Genomic DNA, 22,699 nt, shown 5'->3' on the forward strand with positions numbered 1-22,699 from the left:
CTCTAAGTAGCTACATAATCTGATCCCGGCTCTAGGCTCAGACACCTCTTCCTACTATGTTTTAGTTATGCCAGTCTCCTGTTTCTCACACATGCCAAGCTCATTCCTGCCTGAGTCTTTGACCATGCTGTCCCCTCCACCTCCAGATCATCAAATGACTAGCTCCTGCTCATTGTTCCAGTCTCATCTCAAATCTCATCACTGTGGATACCTACCCTACCTAATATTCCCTCAGGCCTTGCCATCACCCCACTTAAATTTCTGTATAGCATTCATTCTCTAAAATTAGTTTGCTCATTTATGCACTTAGTTTCTAGTAGGTAAGCTTCATGGGCAAAAATTTTTTTTTATCAGGTGTCACATGCACATAAAATAGAGCCTGGTAGTACATGATAGACATGTAATAAAAAACTTTTCAGCAAATGAATTAATGAATGACTGAATTCTTGTAGGCAATACTACCATAAACCGTCAAACCTTCCACCACACGCTATTTCAGAGAAACCATCATCATCAGGTGACAAATCTATGAGTTACTTTTCATTGATATTTCAATTTATTACACTGCAAGAAATGCAAGAAAAATTTCTAAATAACAACCATCTAAAAAAAAACTTACATAGAAAATATCATGTGTCTCAGCATGGCTGTTATTGACTTCTACTTGATAAGACAAGCATTTGCTTTGAAAATTCTGTGGATTTGTCCACTGCACGTATAAGTCACCATTTTGGAAGGAGAGATTTTTAATATGTGGAGGATCAGGTTTCACTGAAAAACAGAAACAGAAGAATACAAATTAATTTCTAGAATTAATTTTGATGAGATACACATATGGGCTTCCCAAATAGCTCAGCTGGTCAAGAATCCGCCTGCAATGCCAGACAGCCCGGTTTGATTTCTGGGTCAGGAAGTTCCCCTGGAGAAACGATAGGCTACCCACTCCAGTATTCTTGGGCTTCCCCGTGGCACAGATGGTAAAGAATCCACCTACAATGTGGGAGACCTGGGTTCGATCTCTGGGTTGAGAACACCTCCTAGAGGAAGGCATAGCAACCCACTACAGTATTCTTGCCTGGGGAATCCCTATGGACAGAGGAGCCTGGCAGACTACAATCCATGGGGTCGCACAGAATTGGACAGGACTGAGCGATTAAACACAACACAGCACTTATGTGTAGAGACAATGAAGGTCACAAAGGTAAATCAAAACAGGTCTGATGCTTTTAACGGCCTTACATGATCAGGCATACACTTCTAGAATTTCTGATTAATCACAATTAATGTAGGAAGCTTATTTTTTTTCTTTGTTTCTTTTTCTTGTTTTTGGCCACACCCCACAGTATGCAGGATCTTATTTCCCCGATCAAGGATTGAACCTGGGTCCCCTGCAATGGAAGCTCAGAGTCCCGATCACTGGACCAGAAGGGAAGTCCCCTGTAGGAAGCTTAAACTGCCTAGTAAAACAGATCTAAGGAATATCTTTGGGGCTGGCAGATGACACAGATTCTGACCTGCATCTGGTTAGGGCATGGCTGGGGTATAATCCAGACATTTAGCTACAACAAGAGGGTGGGGTAAAGAAGTGCTTGGGTCCAGATGGACTCTTCCTGATGGTACTGAGGGGCATCAAGTACAAGGGGTTCCCCCAGCCAGCACTCATTTATGCCAATCAAAGACCACAATGAAAACATCAGCATAGTTTTGTCATAGATTACAATAGGGATGAAGGGCTTCTCATGTGGTGCAGTAGTAAAGAACCCACCTGCCAATGCAGGAGACATAGGAGATGTGGGTTTGATCCCTGGACTGGGAAGATCCCCTGGAGGAGGGCATGGCAACCCACTCAAGTATTCTTGCCTAGAAAATCCCATGGACAGAGGAGCTTGGTGGGCTATAGCCCATAGGGTCGCAAAGAGTCAGACACGACTGAGTAACTAAACAACAGGGATGAACTTTGAGGACATGATGCTAATGAAATAAGTCCATTACAAAAGGACCAATACTGTATGATTCCACTTATAAGAGGTATCTAAAGGAGTCAAAGTCATAGAAACAGAAAGTAGGAAGGTGGTTACCAGGGGCTGGGGGAAGGGGGAGGGGTGAGGGAAGGAGAATTAGTATTTCATGGGCATGAAGTTTCAGTTTTACAAAATGAGAGAGTTCTAGAGATCTACTGCACAACACTGTGAATATATTTAACACTACTGAACTGTACACTTGAAAATGGTTAAGATGGTATATTTAATGTTATATAATTATAATCATGATTTAAAAGAAATTAAAAAAAGAAATTAGCCTAATCAATTCAGTTTTTCAGGAGTCAACTATGCTTAAGACCAAGCAACAAAAGAGAGTGGATAATTAACAGAAAACAACTTCACAACATCCCCTTCTGGCTAACAAGAATCTCCCACTCATCTCTTATATCACCACTCATCTCTAGGTAGAAGAGCAGCAAAATGAGCTTTAAAAGGTCCATCAAGGACAAGCTTCCAAGCAAAGGGGAAGAGAGAGAAGGGCTTTGGTTCAAATGATCCCATTTGGCAAGTTGCCTCAACCTCACTCCCCTGGCTTACAAACTAAGCTGCCTTGGGTGCACTATTAGAATTCACTTCCATAGCTGTCTGAAAGGGCAGTAAATAGTGTTCTGCTCACAGATTTGGGAACCTTTGTCAATTCATGATTATTTTCTTGTAAATTTTCTGTGTACCACTTTAGCTAGAATCAGAGCTCCCTGTTGGGATACTACAGCAAATAAATAAATATAATGTGGCTTCCCTGGTGACTCAGGCGGTAAAGAATCTGCCTGCAATGTGGGAGACCTGGGTTCGATCCCTGGGTTGGGAAGATCCCCTGGAGGAGGGCACGGCAACCTACTCCAGTGTTCTTGCCTGGAGAATCCTCATGGACAGAGGAGCCTGGCAGGTTACGGTCCATGGGGTCGAAAAGAGTCGGACACCACTGAGTGACTAAGAACATACAACTCTGCTTTAGAGATTTACAAAATGCTTTTACACATGTCACATCACTCGGACCTTACAACAATCCTCTGAGTTCAAGAGGGACTGTGTATCCCCTTTTATAGATGAAGAGGAAATTAGAGTGTATATGCCATATCCCAAGTGACGAAGCTAAGACCTTAAGCAGGTATTTTGTTTTCAAGTTGAGGGAGGGCTCTTTGTAATGGACTGAAACTCGGCTGCACTGGTTGTTCTCATGGATCTGTGTCTGGGTTATTCAGAATGTTAGACAGTTTGAATATCACTCCTGATCACTCCATCTCTAGTCTAAGCTTTTTGTTGTTGTTAAACAAAGAGACAGGTTATTCAGGAACTATATTAAATCACATTTATTCTGCAGCAGCATCCTCTGGAGTGTAAGTAAAAGAGAATAGATCTTAAGAGTTAGAGAGGGATGTCCCCTGGTGGTCCAGCGGCTAAGACTCTGTGCTCCCAATGCAGGATGCCTGGGTTTGATCCCTGGTCGGGGAACTAGATCCCATATGCTGTAACTAAAGATCCTGTCTGCCACAATGAACATCAAAGATTCCACATGCCTCGACAAAGACCCAGTGAAGTCAAATAAATAACTAAACATTTTAAATTGTTAAAAAAATGTCAGAGAGCCTGAGTCACAATCTCAGTTCTACAACTAACTGCTTGCTCTAAGGCTCAGCATATGCATAAGTAAACATGGATAAAGCATGTGGCATATGTGCACAATAAATATGAGAATTTACAAGCTTGCTACTTTTAATAAGGAACAAAGAAAAAGATACATGAATATAGTCCCTTTTTTCTGGGAAGATCTTCAAACCAAAATCATCATTTTTTTATCATTCGTATTGATGACCTAATACTTTGATCCACACTGTCATGAAGTACTTCTAAAACTTACCATGAGAAGTTAAAGGCACTATATTGTAGGATGGTCTGATTTTTCCTGCATTGTCTTTAACCATTACTTGGACGCTGTGCTGTTCAAAACTGGAATCCTTCACCTTAGTCAGATCAAAGGAACAAGCAATGTGCTGGCCTTCTCTGTAGATGTTTTCACACTGAAGAGTTTTTCCTAGGCTTCTGTGCCTACAAGATAAAACAAGATAACCTTCTGCATTATTTTTTAACTACATATGCAAGAAACAAATACAGATGTCTGTTTGTTTTCAAATGATTAAAGATGTCCATGAAAAGCCATATTTGCAATCTGGCAGGGTAGCTTTTTTTTAAAGCCCTGTTTTATAATATGGCTCCATTTCACACTTGAGGAAGAAATGAATGTTCCTTTTTCATGAATATGGTATTTTCAATAGCTACGGAAACCATAGGCGTCCTGACTCTTTTTCCTCTTCTGTATGGGAAATGGTACGAGGCCAGGATGAGAAATTTTATGCTTCCTGAAAATGCCTTATCTGCTCAATTCCAAGTTTCCCTACTCCCTCTGTCTGCTCCTTCCTTGTTCTCTTGGCTTGTTCCTTTCCTTTCTTCTATTCTCAGAGAATTCACATCCAGTCTTCAGCCCTCTGTGTATTCCTCTCTATTTCTTATTCCCTCATCCACTCGCCCACTTATCACTTCCACTCCTCAACTAGAATTTCTTCACTGAGGATTCCTAATCCTGACCTACTGCCTTGGAGCCAGTCCCAGATTTCTAACTGCTCCACTTTAGAGTTCCGTTCTTGCCTCAAATTCAACAGCCAAGACAGATGTCCCCTCTTCCTGGACAAACTGCCTTTTCTTCTAACCATCCCAATTGCCATCAGCCAGAGCTCATTTTCTCTGGGCTCCTTGATTAGGTTAGAGCCTCTGAAATCACCCCTTCTCCCTTTTTTATATCTTATCACCAAATTTGGTTACTTCTTTCTTTGCAAACCCTCTGGGATTCTCTATGATATTCCCCTCACCCTATTTCATGCCCTAATCACTTGAGGCTTCATGTCTTCTCCAGATTGATCTCTCTGACATTATTAGTATCCTTTAACCACAATCCTTACCTATCAGGGGTCAGACAGAATGAAAACCACAATCACAGAAAACTAACCAAACTGATCACATGGATCACAGTTTTGTCTAACTCAATGAAACTATGAGCCATGCTGTATAGGACCACCCAAGACGGATGGATCATGTGGAGAGTTCTGACAAAACGTGGTCCACTGGAGAAGGGAATTTGACTTTGGAGGCCAATGGGATTTGCTTACAGGACTTTGACAGGTCTGGGGAAACAGACTCTTGGAGGGCACAAACAAAACCTTGTGCACACCATGACCCAGAAGAAAGGAGCAGTGTCCCCATAAGAGACTGAGCCAGACTTGCCTGTGAGTGTCCAGGACTCTCTAGCAGAGGCGTGGGTTGACAGTGGCCTGCTGCCACCCAAGACAGACAGGTCATGGTGGACAGTTCTTACAAAACGTCCTCCACTGAAGAAGTGAATGGCAAACCACTTCAGTATTCTTGCCTTGAGAACCACATGAACAGTAGGAAAGGCAAAAAGATATGACACTGAAAGATGAATTTCCCAGGTCGGTAGATGCCCAATATGGAGAAGAGTAGAGAAATAGCTTCAGAAAGAATGAAGAGACGGAGCCAAAATGAAAACAAACCCCAGTTGTGGGTGCGACAGGTGAAGGAAGTAAAGTCTGATGCTGTAAAGAACAACATTGCATAGGAACCTGGAATGTTAGATCCATGAATCAAGGTAAATTGGAAGTAGTCAGACAACAAGAGTGAACATCAGCATACTAGGAATGAGTGAACTAAAATGGACCCAAACAGGCAAATTTAATTCAGATGACCATTATATCTACTATTGTGGGCAAGAATCCCTTAGAAAAAATGGAGTAGCCCTCATAGTCAACAAAAGATTGTGAAATGCAATACTTGGATGCAATCCCAGAAAAGCAAAATGATTTCTGTTCATTTCCAAGGCAAACCACTCAATATCACAGTAATCCAAGTCTATACCCCAACCACTAATGACAAAGAAGCTGATGCTGAACAGTTCTATGATGACCTACAAGACCTAGAACTAACACCCAAAAGAGATGTCCTTTTCATCATAGCAGACTGGAATGCAAAAGTAGGAAGACAAGAGATACTGGAAGTAACAGGTAAGTTTGGTCTTCAACTACAAAATGAAGCAAGGCAAAGGTTAACAGAGCTTTTCCAAGAGAACCCACTGGTCATAGCAAACACTGCCTTCCAACAACACAAGAGATGACTCTGCACATGGACATCACCTTATGGTCACTACCAGAATCAGACTGATTATATTCTTTGCAGCCAAAGATGGAGAAGCTCTATACAGTCAGTAAAAACAAGACCGGGAGCTGACTGTGGCTCAGATCATGAACTCCTTATTGCAAAATTCAGACTTAAATTAAAGAAAGTAGGCAAAACCACTAGACCATTCAGGAATGAGCTAAATCAAATTGCTTACGATTACACAGCAGAAGTGACAAATAGATTCAAGGGATTAGATCTGATAGAGTGCTGGAAAAACTATGGACAGAGGTTCGTGACATTGTACAGGAGGAAGTGATCAAGATAATCTTGAAGAAAAGGAAAGGCAAAATGGTTGTCTGAGGAGGTCTTACAAGCTGAGAAGAGAAGAGAAGCTAAAGGCAAAGGAAAAGAGGAAAGATATACCCAACTGAATGCAGAGTTCCAAATAATAGCAAGAAGAGATAAGAAAGCCTTCTTCAGTGATCAATACAAAGAAATAGAGGAAAACAATAGAATGGGGAAGACTAGAGATCTCTTCAAGAAAATAAGAGATACCAAGGGAACATTTCATGTAAAGATGGTCAAAATAAAGGCCAAAAATTATGTGGACCTAACAGAAGCAGAAGATATTAAGAAGAGGTGGCAAGAATACACAGAAGAACTATACAAAAATGACCCATATAACCACAATGGTGTGATCACTCACCCAGAGCCAGAAATCCTAAAATGTGAAGTCAAGTGGGCCTTAGTAAGCACCACTATGAACAAAGCTAGTGGAGGTGGTAGAATTCCAGTTGAGTTATTTCAAATCCTAAAGGATGATGCTATGAAAGTGCTACACTCAATATGCCAGCAAATTTGGAAAACTCAGCAGTGGTCACAGGACTGGAAAAGGTCAGTGTTCATTCCAATTCCAAAGAAAGGCAATGCCAAAGGATGCTCAAACTACTGCACAATTGCACTCATTTCACACACTAGCAAAGTAATGCTCAAAATTATTCAAGCCAGGCTTCAGCAGAACGTGAACCAAGAACTTCCAGATGTTCAAGCTGGATTTAGAAAAGGCAGAGGAACCAGAGATCAAATTGCAAACATCCCTTGGATCATCGAAAAAGCAAGAGAGTTCCAGAAAAATCTACTTCTGCTTTACTGACTATGCCAAAGCCTTTGATTTGTGTGGATCACAACAAACTGTGGAAAATTCTTAAAGAGATGGGAATACCAGACCACCTGACCTGCCTCCTGAGAAATCTGTATGCAGGTCAAGAAGCAACAGTTAGAACCAGACATGGAACAATGGACTGGTTCCAAATTGGGAAAGGAACACCTCAAGGCTGTATATTGTCACCCTACTTATTTAACTTATATGCAGAGTACATCATGTGAAATGGTGGGCTAGACGAAGCATAAGCTGGGGTCAGGATTGCCGGGAGAAATAGCAATAACTTCAGATATGCAGATGACACCATCCTTATGGCAGAAAGTAAAGAGGAACTAAAGAGCCTCTTGATGAAAGAGAAAGAGGAGACTGAAAAAGCTAGCTTAAAACTCAACATTCAAAAAACAAAGACCATGGCATATGGTCCCATCACTTGATGGCAAATAGATGGGGAAACAGTGGAGACAGTGAGAGACTTCTTTTCTTGGGCTCCAAAATCACTGCAGATGGCGCATGCAGTGCATTATTAATTCAGCCATGCAATTAAAAGACGCTTGCTCCTTGGAAGAAAAGCTATGACCAACTTATATAGCATATTAAAAAGCAGAGATATTACTTTGCCAACAAAGGTCCATCTAGTTAAAGCTACGGTTTTTCCAGTAGTCATGTATGGATGTGAGAGTTGGACCCTAACGAAAGCTGAGCATGGAAGAATTGAAGCTTCTGAACTATGGTGTTGGAAAAGACTCTTGAGAGTCCCTTGGACTGCAGGGAGATCAAACCAGTCCATCCTAAAGGAAACCAATCATGAATATTCATTGGAAGGACTGATGCTGATGTTGAAGTTGAAGCTCCAATACTTTGGCCACCTGAAGTGAAGAGCTGATTCATTGGAAAAGACCCTGATGCTGGGAAAGATTGAAGGCAGGAGGAGAAGAGGATGATAGAGATGAAATGGTTGGATGGCATCACCGACTTGATGGACATGAGTTTGAGCAAACTCTGGGAGATGGTGAAGGACAGGGAAGCCTGACGTGCTAGATTCCATGGGGTTACATAGAGCCGGACATGACTGAGCGGCTGAACTGACCTGAACTGAACCACTGCCAGATCAATGTTCCATAGCATGAGGTCATCCTGAGTGTCTTACTCTACTGTGTGGCTCTAAATTCTGATATCTTCTTTCTCATTTCCAAAAACTTCTACATTGACCTTTCCCCAATGATCATCCAGCACAGTAGAGGCAGACAGAATGTGCTCATTACACTTTTTGTTTAGGTTATCAAAGGATTCTGTTTTATAGTAACTAGCAGAAGACACAGAGTTAAGCCTTACATCATCAGTCACAAGGGAGATGTACAAACGTTCTGCAGAAAAGGAAGACAATTTAGAAAATGAACCAAGAGGAAAGAGTCCCAAACCCTTGATTTGTTTACTTTAGAATCATCTGTGGTCATTTGAAAAATGCAGGTCCCTCCACCCCTCTCCCAGAGAATCCTACTTAGAAGGTTTTGCCCAAGGACTAAGATAAGCATTTTGACAGCAATTCTCCAGGGGACTGTGCTGCAAATCCAGTCTTATAAAAAGCATATCTTTCCCATAAATACAGTCAGTTGATCTTTGACAAAGGAGCAAAGGCAATACAATGGAGCACAGATAGTCTCTTCAACAAATGGTGCTGGAACAACTGGATATTCACATGCCAAAAAAAAAAAAAAAAGAATCTAGTCACAGACCTTATATTCTTCACAAAACTAAACTCACAATGGATCACAGATCTAAATGTAAAGTACAAAACTATAAACCTCCTAGGAGAAAACCTAGACAATCTTGGGTATGGTGACGACTTTTTAGATACAACATCCAAGGCATGATCTTTAAAAGAAATAACTGATAAGCTGAATTTCATTAAAATTAAAAACTTCTGCAAAAGATAATATCAAGAGAATAGGAAAAGAAGCCAAACACAGGAGGGGCAGGAGAGAAAATATTTGCAAAAGACACATCTGATAAAGGGCTATCAGCCAAAATATACAAAGAACTCTTAAAACTGAACAATAAAGCAAAATACTCAACTAAAAAATGAGCCAAAGATCTTCAGAGACACTCTACCAAAGACATACAGACGGCAAATAAGCACATGTCATTGGAGAAATGCAAATGAAAGCAACAAGATACCACTACACCCTGGTCAGAATGCCCATAATCCAGACATTGGCAATATCAAATGCTGATGAGGGTGTGGAGCAACAGGAACTCTCGCTTATTGCTGGTGGGAATACAGAATGGTACAGCCACTTTGGAAGACAGTTTCTTAAAAACCAAATATGTTCCTACCATATGATTAGCAATTGTGCTGGTATTTACCAAAAGAAATTGAGACCTTACATCTACACAAAAACCAGCATACAAAAGTTTAAAGCAGCTTTATTCATCATTGCCAAAGCCTGGAAGCAACCAAAATGTCCTTTAGTCGCTAAATGGATACATAAACTGTGATACACCCAGACAGTGGAATATTATTAAGCACCAAAAAGAAATGAACTATCAAGCCATGAAAAGATATGGAGGAATGTTACATGTGTATTACTAAGTGAAAAAAGCACATCTGAAAATGCTACATACTGTCTGATTACAACCAGACTAAATCCTGGAAAAGACAAAACTAGGAGAATAAACAAATCAATGGTTGCCAGGGCTTGGGGTAGAGGAGACATGAATTAGTGGAACACAGAGGATTTTTAGGGCAATGAAAGTACTCTGTATGGTAATTATAACAATGGATATATGTCATAAATTTGTCCAAACCCATAAAATGTAGAAGACCAAGAGTGTGTCCCTAATATAGACTATATAGAATTTTGGTGGTGATGATGTATATCAGTGTAGCTTCATCAATTGTAACAAATATACTATTGGTGAGGGATATCAATAATGGGGGAAGCTATTAATTGTAGGAACAGTGGGTATATGGAAAATCTCTGTACCTTCCTTTCAATTTTGTTGTAAACCGAGAACTGCTTTAAAAAATGTCGTTTTTAAAAAATGAAAACAAAAAAAAAACTTTTAAATTCATATCTAAAGTATTTACTTCTTCAAAGGCTGTTCAAAGAAATGTTTCAATATAGAAAGTGACCTTGTCCTTTAAGAGATAGTATATAATTTTTTTCTCCTAGTTGTTGGCCCCTGTGGTTCATGAATGAAAACAGTTTTTAAAAAACTAAGTTACAGCCATGACTGGTTCTTAGATTAGACAGGCCTGAAATGTTTTGCACCCACACAGAAATAGAAACTGAAGAAACTTACGACATTATTCTTACATAACTAAAGAGAACTATGTAGAAAGTTCATTTTTTTCAATAATGAAAGGAACTCCTCTAATGAGTAACCTTTGAGATTCCTTTTTCATTGTACCCTGAGTATTTCACATATTCTCGTGGACTCCAGATAAGAAATTTTTAAAAAATCTTTTGTTGTACTTTAGAAACCATAACAAAAGGGAAAATACTGATTTTGAAGAGAAAATTTTTGAAATCTTGTGAAAGATTAGATGATAACCTAAGATAGGAGGCATTTGAGTGCTTCCTGTTAAAAACCACACACTGAAATCCACACAATCACCCTGAGGACAGAAGGAGGAAATGGACAAATTAAAGACTATTTCCTGCACTCTAAAGATGATAAGTTTGTTAAGAAATTCCCTAAAATTCACTGGCTTGGCTAGTCTGTAGCTATTAAGGTCAGGCTCCCTTCAATGCCAGACTATCGCTGAAGAACTGGAAGTCATCGCCCTGGGGCCTCAAAAATGACTCCACGTTTTTCTGACTGGAGATTAGGGAAAAAGTCTCTGGCAGTTTGTTTGACGTGATTTTAAACTGGTACTTAAACAAATTCTGACTGTTTGACAATGAATGAGCCATGTGTCTTTCTTCTGTGGTTTTGATTGGAAAGGATCTCTCTAAGGGAGAGCAGGGAGGAAGAGGTGTGGGCTAGGTGCCAATTCTGTGAGGTGGTGGAAGAGGTCAGCTCTGTGTACTGGCTGCATCCTCAAGGGAGTGGGGATGAATAATAAAAAACCATATAGCTAGCATGTATTGCATGATTACTCTACAGATGTTAGCAATTAGGCCAACTCCAAACACGCTTCATATAACAGCCCTCAAAACATCCTTAAGAGGCAGCACTATTGTTACTACTCCCATTTTACAGATTACAAAACTGAGGCTGAGAGAAGTGACTTGCCCCAAATCATGCTGCTAGTATGAAAGAGAGTCAGGATTTGAACCCAAGCAGTATGGCTCCAGAAAAGAGAATAAGGTGGTAAGGGCAAAAGGTACAGAATTTATACCAACCTGTCCAATATAATTTTCTGAGATCATGGAAATTTGTGCTGTTTGGTACAGGAACCACCAGTCATATGTGAAACTGGCTAGTAAGACTGAGCAACTTAAGTTTTAATTTAATTTTAATTATTTTAAATTAAAATGTAAACACAGTCATGTGTGACTAGTGGCTCTTGTATTGGACAGTACAGGTTCATGTTATAGGAAGAATCCATGCTAATGCTCTAGGAATGTGTATGACAAGAAGTGGTGTCCCTGCTGCATTCCCCCCACCATTGCGTGCCAGCAAACCCCCACTCTCTTGGGATGGATGCTATCCCATGGTTATAGCTTATCCCTGCACCACAGCAGGAACTAAGGGCTGAAAGCCAGCCAACCAGCCCAAGCACCATTGCGGTCAGCTTTGGTAAGTACTGTGCTGAAGATGAACACTTCAGCCCAGAGGAAGAAGAATGCCTTCTTATTTGGTTGGGCCAGTTTTTGATAATTTGTTCATCCAGAGGGGATGCTAGTTTTATAATCTGCACTAAGATTCATTTTGTGCTGGTATATGCCCCAAGTTGGGGCTTTCCAGGTAGCTCAATGGTAAAGAATCCACCTGCCAATGGAGGAAATGCAGGTTTGATCCCTGGATCAGGAAGATCCTCTGGAAGAGGAAATGTCAACCTACTCCAGTATTCTTGCCTTAAAAATTCCATGTACAGAGGAGCTTGGCAGGCTACAGTCAGTGGGGCCATAGGGAGTCAAACACAACTGAGTGACTGAGCACAACACGCTACTATATATAAAACAGATAATTAATGAGGACTCGAAGGAGATGTGGGTTTGATTTCTGGATCTGGAAGTTCTCCTGGAGGAGGAAATGGCAACCCACTCCAGTATTCTTGCCTGGGAGAACCTCATGGGCAGAGAAGCCTGATGGGCTACAGTCCATGGGGTTGCAAAAGAGTCAGACACAACTGAGCGACTAAATAACAACACATGCTCCAAGGCACTTCCCCAAATTTGTCTAATAAGAACTCCAAGAGCTAGGTTATCATCTCTCTCAGAGCTACCCTAATTTCTATATTTGGGTTACTTTCCTGCACAGTCTGCCATGGACTGAGATAAAGTTTTAAGATTTCTTCCCTTCCTTTCCCTGCCCCTGCTAAAGATAGATTCTTTGAAGGTTTTCCTTGTGATTTTACCAATAACAACTCTAGGAAAACCAAGGGGAATTAATAGCTTAATAAACTCAGGGATCCTACAAGTTATAAGACTTCAAAGTCTATAGTAACAGCTCTCTCCAGACTTCACCAAAATATCACCAGGGCCAGGCTGCTTCTTTAAAGGCTTAGTTCTTGGGGAGGCAGATCTATTCCATCCTTCTTTCTTTTTATTCCTGAATTATAATGCTCCTGAGTTGCTTAACCTTGCCCCCTAAGTCCTCACCCCAATCCTGAATGTTGTCTAACTTTGGATACTACCAAACGTTCAAAAACCTATTCATAGAGCACCTCCCGTGTATCAGGCATGGGGTGGGGAGGCAGAATAAGACACAGTCCCTGCTCTCAAGGGAGACGGCAGCCTGGATACGGTGACCACTAAGTAAACAGGAAATGACAACACAATGTGCTGAGTATTATGACACAGGAAAGTACAGGGTACCATGGTACACGACAACTGGGCACGTACCTAGGCTAGAGAGGTCAAGGAAGGCTTTCTGGAAGGGAAGAGATGCCTGAGCTGAGATAAGAAGGACAAGTTAGAAGTGTCCAGGTGAACAGGCGAGGCCTGGGCCACAAGGGCATGCAGAGTGCTTCTGCTATTCTGCCTGAATGCCGGGTCTGTATGCCACTCTTCTGTTTGAGTGTCTGAAGAGTGAGTTTGAGGAACTGAAAGAAGTTCAGTGTGGGCTGGGTGGTGAATGCAAGATGACACTGAGGCGACAGAGCCAGTTAGGAGAGCGAGCATAAAAGGCTTTGTTGCTCCTGCTGATGAGTTTGGACTTTAGACCGCAGGCGCCAGGAACCACTGAAGGGCTTAAAGGAGAAGCAACAGGTACCACCAGCAAGCAAGCGAAACTGCAAACCTCACATGAGAATGATCTGTACTGGGGAGTCAGGGGGACTCCAGACTGAACCACATGAATTCAATGCTGTCTGCCTTCACCCACCATGCCCCTCAGCTTGCCTTGGAGCACCTCTGGGGACAGGGGAAGAGAGGGAATGCCAACCCCCAGGCCACCTGGGAGGTTTCTGTTCAAGAATTCATGTGATTTTTTTGGTGTCCTATTCCATGATAGAACCATGAGGGTTGTCACATACCAAAAATATTCATATTTTTCATCCAGTCATTGGGCAAAATGGACATTCCAGGATAAAGGACCTGTTCACCCTATAACTTCAGAAGTTCTGGATGTGGCCCTCCATACCCCACTCTCTCAGAAACAGTCTGAATGAATGATAGACGGGGGGATAAGGCCACGTGCAGGGCACTCTGCCAACATCAGACCTCCTGCTTCCCTACCTGGAATCACATAAACTAAATACCCCCAGTCCTGAGACCATTCTGCCTCAGCGCCAGCCTCCAGCCTCAGAGACATTTCCCCATCTGGGCAGTCCACCCCTTCAGCAATGCCTCTGACCTCGCTCCATCACCATGCCAAGCTCCACCCTCACTTCTCACAGAGCCTATCTACACTTCTGCAAGCCTCCATCATGCACTCTTCTTTCTATATGAACAACTGTGTCCAGCGCTGTCACCTCTACATTGAAGCTCCAGGAGTAAAAAGACAGGTTTCTTATCTCTGCTCACCTTTCAGAGCTTTACCCACTATGTATGCTGAGGTTTTCTTAAATTCAGTTGATTAACCTGGTTCTTTCTTCCCTGTTCTGTTGTTAATAATCAATTCTAGGCTCCAAAGGAAAGGAAATAATGAAAGATTAATTTAGAAAGTTAACAAATTTTGTAGATACAGTCACACACAGGAAATATAAGTTATTGTCTGGGGCACTAAACTACTTTTTAAACTCTGGGAATGATAATTTTCCTTTTGAAAGATAAATACCAATCACTCATACATTGCTGGTGAGAATGTAAAACAATACAGTTACTCTAGGAAATAATTTGGCGGCTTTTTAATAAAACTAAATATGCAATTACCATATGATCCAGCAATTACACCCTAAGGCATTTGTTCCAGAGAACTGAAAAGTGATATTCACATAAAAACCTGAATATGAATATTTATAGCAGCTTTCTTCATACTTGCAAAAAAACTGAAAATAACCGAGATATCCTTTAGTGAATAAAAGGTTAAGCAAACTGATATATCCATATCATAGAACATCATTCAGCAAGAAAAAGGAATGGACTATTGATATACACAACAGCTTGGATGGATCTCCAGAGTATTATGCAGAGACTGAAAAATATAGTCAGCCTCTGACAGTTATTAATATATTTTGTATGATTCTGTTCCTGTTACATTCTTAAAATGACAAAATTATAGATGGAGAACAGATGAGTGGTTGCCAGAGGTTAGAGACTTGCGGGAGAGGAGTGTGGGGAGAGGGGGTGCAGGAAGGAGGTGGGGGTAGCTATAAAAGGGCAACTTGGGACTTCCCTGGTGGTCCAGTGGCTAAGATTCCTCACTCTCAATGCAGGGGGCCTGGGTTCAATCCCTGGTCAGGGAACTAGATCCCACATACCACAATTAAAGATCTCTCATGTAGCCACTAAGACCAGGTGCAGCCAAATTGATTAACTTATTTTAAAAAATAAATAAAAGGGCAACTAGAGGGATCCTTGTGGTAATGGAACTGTTCTGCATCTTTGGATATGATAAAACTGCATAGAACTACACACACATCCAAATGCCTGGACGGAACACTGGTGAAATTGGAATAAGGTCAGTGGACTGACTGTATCAATGTCAATTTTCTGGTTTTAATACTGCACCCTATATATGAGATGTTACCATTGGAAGCAACTGGGTAAAGGGTAGATAGGATCTATAATTATTTTTAAGGTTTTCTTTTTAAATGAGACACCAAAAGCAGATGCCTTTTTCATTGGAGCAAACTGTAGAAAGGAATAGGGTATTCTGTTTATGTTTTAACTAGGTTAGTTCCAAAGGTTCCTAATGCAATCACAGTCACTCTGCAGTAAGTGTACTGTCCATACTCACCAGTAGGATAGAGTGTAGTTAGTGTCAGGACTTGTATTCCTTCCAGGGAGCCAAGTGCACTTCATGTACCTTAGGTTGTGCCAAATGCATTGGAGCTCAGTAACAGCAGACTCAGGATCACCTAGAACATCCAACCAAGAGTTTATGACTGTCCTCTCCTTGTAGTGCCAGCTAGCCAATCACTCTGAGGCCTGGGGGTGATGAGGGTGCTTCAGGCTGCTTTTCCAGAAAACTGACCCCTAACCTCTCACTCCCATTTGACCCAGAAGGCACCCAGGAGGGAGAAAACCCAAATCTAATTTGCTCACAACTTTCTCTCTCATCTCAGATTAAGAAGACATCTTTACTATCAAGGGACCCTAACTCTTGTACTCCTAACTAGAGACAGAGTTTAAAGGTCAAACAATATTTCAATCATAGGAAATGACTATGAAGTTTCCCAAATGAATGTGAAAACATAAACAACCATTGGATCTACTTGTCGTTACAAAAAAAATACGTTTACTGAGTTATAATTTACCTTCCTGTCATTTGAGCAATACTGACACATCTTGTTTTAAAAATTAAAAAAACATTCCTCTTGAAGCAATTTAGGGAAAGGTAAGCAAAATATAACTCTTAGTCACTGCCTATTGTGTGTTATGGTCTTAGGAGCCAGAAAATCTTATTGATCTGAAATCTCTATGCTTAGAAAGCCTTTTAAGTTAAGATATAACATCTCTAAATTAAACACCTTTGTTTAAAATTCACACCTGCTATCTCTCGTGATCCTTAAAAGGCTATTTTTTGTCATAATACAATTTTTGGCATCACCAATCACTTTTTGGTCATAATACAGTTTAGGCTTTATTCAGATTATTAAACTCCTCAGGAAATGAGAATAGGGGAGGTTAAGTTGTTATAAACCATGATCCCAGCCTCTTACCCATACTGAATAATATGGCTGTTATTTTTTTAAGGCACTGGACCTAGGATCTGAAGATCTACAGCAACTCACTCAGTTTCCTTCTTCCTCATAAAATGAATCAGAATAATAATACACACCTTTGTCATTTCACAGAATAAGCTTAAGAAGCTCGATTCAGGGGAAAGGTGTGTGCGTGTGTGCGTTGAGGGTGTGCCATTGTATATTACTTTCCAAATTATTCAGTACTCTATAACTACCAGGCATGGCCATTCAAGTTGTCTGTGAGCATCTCAGTGTGTTGTCAGCATCTAGTACAAGTGCCTGACACTTATTAGACTTAAGTGTTTGAAAATGGAAAGAATTAATGAACACTGAACATAAGCAGGTAGATAATTTGGATGTATTCTCTAAATGCCAAGAGATAGTGTTTTCAGTTGTTACCTTCAGGGGGAGAGATGCACTTTTCCACCAAAATGCTGGGCTTTTCACTTTCATTGGTGCTGCACTGGGACCCCACCTGCAGACAGATCCTCTCATTCAGGGGCACTTCTTTTGAACGATGAGTTTCTGGAGCAATTTTCTAAGGTAAAGAAATTTGGTATTGCTGTAGCCAATGCACAGAAATACATTTATGTAATAAAACATTTGCATGCTGAAATGTGTAAAGAAAATGAAAAGTTAGCAAATGGTATGCAGTTCAGTGATTCTCAACTGGGGGTGATTCTGTTCTCCCACCCCTTGATGACATTTATTGATGTCTAGAAACATGTTTAGTTGCCATAACCGGCAGGGGGCAGAGTGAACTGCTACTGGCATCTAGTGGGCAGAAGGCAAGGATGCTGCTAAACCCTCTAAAAGGCATAGGACAGCCTTCCCTCCCCTCACAACAAAGAATTATCCTGCATCAAATGGCAGTAGTGCCACCATTGAGAAACCCTGGTAGAAATAAAAGACAGTTCCTCACATTTTCATGTATAAACATCATGACATTTTCTATAAACCTACCATGCTAACATGTCAACTGTCTAAGAGCAATCTCAAAGGAAACACAGTGAGATTATCAAAATTCAATTCCAAGTAGACGCAGTGTAACATCAAGACTAAGGTCAAATGAACTGGTCTAAGAATCTGGCAACTCTGGACACCTCTGAGGAGAGGAAGTAAATAAGGGGAACCTAAGGGCTGAGGAACGACTTTTCACCAAACATCTTTCTGCACTGATCATTTTGACGATCTCACATAAACATAGGAATGATAAGGGCTGACGTTATATGCACTGAGTGCAGCACACTCTTATTCTGAAAGGTAAGCTTTGTGAAACCACAGAAAGCCAACTTATAGACAGCCTACAGATAAAAATCACAAATCTTGTTATGATTTAGAATAATGAGATTAAAGGACTTCAGGAAATTCACATTTTCCAAGGTGACAGAGTTGGAATTATTAAGAACGGAGCTGCTTTTAATCAGAGTTCCAAGGCGCTTCCTGTTTTGTAATAGTTTCTGACTCAAGTTGGAGACAGCATTTCCTTTTATATACGTGCTGAGAGCCATGAAGGGGAAATTTTGTCAGAGTTACCTCTATCTATCACTCTAAAGGGGCTACTCTGCCATTTCACACGCCTGCCAGCAGCTGAGCATGAAGGCAACTGTGAAAGACTCTCAAAATGAGGACCCAAGGATGTCCTCTGAGAGGTAGCCAGCCAATCATCAATCAACAAACCATAGCAAAGGCACAGGGAAAAAAACAAGACTTTACGAGACACTGAATAGCTCTAAGGACTAGCCAAGACAGCACTCTACAAGAGGAGTTCGTTGGTCAGCCCTGGAAGAAAAGAAAAAAAATGTCTGCAAACAAAATTGTGATGGGGAGAAATGAACATTGAGTAGGTTTGTCCCAGCAGCAAAGCCATGCCTACCCTCAGTGGTGCCTCCAGCTATTCTGAGCCAAGGACATTTTCACAACAAATTCCTGACTCCTTGCCAAGGAACCTACTTATCATTTGGCTTTCCATATAGTTGCTGCCTACAGGGATGGAACATACCAGCTGTGCCAACAAAAGCCTCTCGAGACTGTTTCACCATTATTGTTCTCATGGTGAAGTAAGGAACTGGTCCTGGATTGATAAATGCATGCTGAGGAAATGAGGTTTCTCAAAAGACTCTTGAGAATGTTTTGGCATTATTGTTCCCATGCTGAAGTAAGGAACTGACCCTGGATTGATGAATGTGTGCTGAGGAAGTGAGGTTTCTCAACCTGTGAAGCTGATGACCAGTCTCAGGATTTTTGGTGATGATGGCAGGGAAGCTCTGAATGCACATTTCACCAACCACACTATTTTACTGAGCAAAAAATATACCCCTGAAGGAGCCGCCCTGACCAAGAATCCTTGATAATTCTTTGAGTTTGCCCTTTGAGGACACCCAGGGGAAAATGTATGGTCAAATGCCATCAGTGAGAATCATCAATGGAAAATCTCAGTTCTCTTATTATACTAGATATTGTTCCAGTGAGTGGGCTGGGGAGTTTTATTACACAAATATTTTTAATAAATAGAATTTCTTAAATTAAAAACATACTTTAGTACCTAAATCTGAATCTTTTGTTTTGGGCATATGAATAATAAAATAACTTAGAAAAGACATGGTAGGGGAAAAGATAAAATACTTAAAAAAATATTCTCTTCTGAAGCTCAAGGCAAATAATACTAAACTGGCATGAATAAAGTAGGAATCCCAGTGGTCAATGACTGCCAAGTCAAGTGTGGCTCCCTCTATCAGACCAGGAACCAAATCCCTCCCAGCAGATCTTGATGAAGTATGTCTGATGGCTCCCACGTGACTTTCGGCTGTGGTGACTCATTCTACTGGTAGCTGTTGTATGATATTATGCTCCACCCCTCAGAGAGTCTGGGCTTCTTTGAAAATTTATCAGAAATCAAGGCCAGAGTCCTGAGCTGATCCCTCCCCCTCAAAACCAATGTTCATTTGGCTAGGTTGCAGCTTTCCCAATTCCTAATCCTTTCTCAGAAGGAAAGGGGGGTCAGCTTGACCTTTAGCCTCTTTGGATTCCTAGACAGAACAACAGCCTTTTAATTTATTCACCGAGTGAGACTCACCTGTCTCTTGGTGATGAAAGAAATCTAAAATCTGAGGCCAGATCCTTCTAATTGCCAGATTGGATATCGCTAAAACACTGGTGGAGGGCAGCCACTTGAACTAGTCTTCTATTTTTTTAAAAAAAATTATCTATGATTCTCTATGTCTCATCTTAATGTTTCTCCAATCTGAAGACTGAAAATGACCTCAATGATTTACCTCATTTAGCAATCTGGGACCATTAGATGGTCACAAAAACACCATAACACATACATGCTATTATAATGCCACTGCATCAATATGCTTCAAAGCATATATACACCCCATGGGCCTTCCCTGGTGTCTAAGTGGAAAAGAATCCACCTGCCAAGCAGGAGATGTGGGTTCAGTCCCTGAGTCAGGAAGATCCCCTGGAGAAGAAAATGTCAATCCACACCAGTATCCTTGCCTGAGAAATCCCATGGAGAGAGGAGCCTGGCAGGCTACAGTCCATGGGGTTGCAAGAGTCAGACATGACTTAGTGACTAAACAATAACAATATATACATCTCAGTGTAGTCTCACAACCTTAATGCTATATTCAAAGTACAGAGAGAGGGGAAGAAAATCTCTCCTGCCATTGATTCTCAGACTCAGGATTGTAAACTTCAAAAGGACCAGACAGGAAATCCCCCATCACTGATTGGAAGTGATAATCTGTGTTTATCACAATCCTGACATTGGTAGCCTTCAATGCTGCAAATGCCTGCAATAAATGAGTAGGCCTTGGGCAGAGGCCACCCTTTATAGGTTTCTTTGGGAGCAAAAGGGAGGGACCAAGATTAAACAATAATACTGGTTGAACCATACATATGACCTATAAAAGAAACAATTTTACATGATTCGATCTAACAGTAATCATAATAAAAGCTAACAATTACTGACACTAACTCTGTACCAGGTATATCACAAACCTTATCTCCTTTCATAAATGTACACCATTCATATGAAGTAAGTATTTTTACTAGACTTCCCCCACCCCCCAACATTTTACAAACAAGAAAATGGAGGCTCAGGCTCAGAGAAGTTAAATGACTTGCCTGTCTAAGGCCACAAGACTTGAAAGGGGAAGAGACAAACTTTCCAACCCAATTCTGATTCCACTGCCTCCTAAAGTTACTTTTATATCTAAGTTTCTATAACTATACTGAGGAGTCAGCCCCATTTCTAGGCTGGCATATCAGCATATTTAGCTGACTGATCCTTGAGCATGGCTGACAGGCTAATGAACAAGGCCCTGTTAGATAGATGGTGATCTCTCCTGGGGGTTTCAGTTAGCTTATTTAGGTGACACACTAAAAAGGGTCTTTCCTGTAATTTCTCAAGGCTGAACTACCAGAAGCTGTCACTAAGACTCCAACTGTCTAAGGTCCATCCTTGGGAACAAGAGGAAGCCAACAGTGTGAAAAGGGGAACTGGTCTACCAGAGTTTCACCGGCTTCCGCATTTGGAGGACCTCTCTTAAAAGGCAAATACTTGGAACTGACCAGTCTCTTATCAATCGACATCTAAACTACAATTAACACCTCTGTGGGAAGGCAGATTAGCAAGTTCCCCTCTGGAGGAAGAGCCCATTTCATCCTCACTTCATTAAGCTTTCCCATTCATTAGTTTTGGTGTCCTAGCAAGTCAGAGAAGTGTAAAGCCACAGTTCACACACAAGGAAATGAAGGCTCAGAGAGGTTAAGGACTTTACCCCAGGCCACTGAGCTAGCTGCATGGTGCACTAACTAGTTCTCCAGACTCTTCCTGCCACCAAACTGCCTGGACATGATGATTCCACAGTTCACTGAGCCAAAGTACTGTCATTAATAACTTCTCATTGGCCTCCTTAAAATCCTGGGCAAATTCAACCCCAAACATCCTCCATCTTCCCCACCCACACACTGAAAGAAGATAGAGTCACCCCTCTTACATGGGAGGGGCATTGGTTCCAGGGCCTCCTGTGGACACCAAAATGTGTGGATGTTCAAGTCCTTTATTTAAAACGGCCTAGTGTTTGCATATGACCTCTGCCCATCCTCTCCTATACTTAAATAATCTCTGGATGACTTATAATACCTAGTACAATGTAAATGATATGGAAATAGTTGCCAGTTTGAAAAATTCAAGTTTTGCTTTCTGGAACTTTCTGGGATTTTTTTTTCCTGAATATTTTCCACCTGCAGTTGGTTGAGTCTGCAGATGCAGAAACCAAGAAGTGTAAACAGGCATAAAACAGTTCTGAACAGAAAATATGATGCTTTGAGGAACCTGTCAACTATAAGGGGCTACAAACCAATAAGGCTCTTAAGAGAAATCTCCATTAAATATGATTATCAAAAAGAATCCGAAATCTTGTTAACAAAAATTCACTGAAATCGGTTGCACATCTGACTGAGAAAAGCTGAAAGTTTCTCTCATTTTTCCTCAAACATCAGGGAATCTTCTAGTCAATCCCACCTTTCACAGACATCTTATTTTTTTCACTTTCCATATGGCCATTTTCTTTGGCATCACATAGATCTTGCATATCTACCTGTGCATGTGATTAATGAGATGGTAAATAAGAAAATTCCCTGAGAAACTGAGAGTCTTATATAAATACAATGTTTCAGGCAGCAACACAGAAACCAATTTTAACATAATTAATTATTCATGGAGTGCCTATAGGAACCAATTTTAACATAATTAATTATTTATGGAGTGCCTACTAGACAATGATACCTAATATTTCCTAAGACAGTAATAACCTCAATTGTATTTGATTAGCAAAT

At 40.9% G+C, this 22,699-nt stretch overlaps 1 protein-coding gene across 2 annotated transcripts in view; it reads right to left on the reverse strand.

Annotated features, from left to right (window-relative positions):
• IL13RA1 (interleukin 13 receptor subunit alpha 1) overlaps positions 1–22,699 on the reverse strand; it is a 69,968-nt gene that overhangs the window by 40,751 nt on the left and 6,518 nt on the right. For both annotated transcript variants that reach the window (XM_065915897.1, XM_065915896.1), the window contains exons 3-6: positions 17,249–17,387; positions 15,901–16,021; positions 3,901–4,088; positions 620–771 (exon numbers count right to left, since the gene is read on the reverse strand). In XM_065915897.1, the coding sequence (XP_065771969.1) occupies positions 620–771; positions 3,901–4,088; positions 15,901–16,021; positions 17,249–17,387 (600 nt within the window). The remainder of the gene's footprint in view (positions 1–619; positions 772–3,900; positions 4,089–15,900; positions 16,022–17,248; positions 17,388–22,699) is intronic.

The sequence above is a fragment of the Muntiacus reevesi genome, chromosome X (genome assembly GCF_963930625.1).
Source record: "Muntiacus reevesi chromosome X, mMunRee1.1, whole genome shotgun sequence".
NCBI classification, from domain to species: Eukaryota; Metazoa; Chordata; class Mammalia; order Artiodactyla; family Cervidae; genus Muntiacus; species Muntiacus reevesi.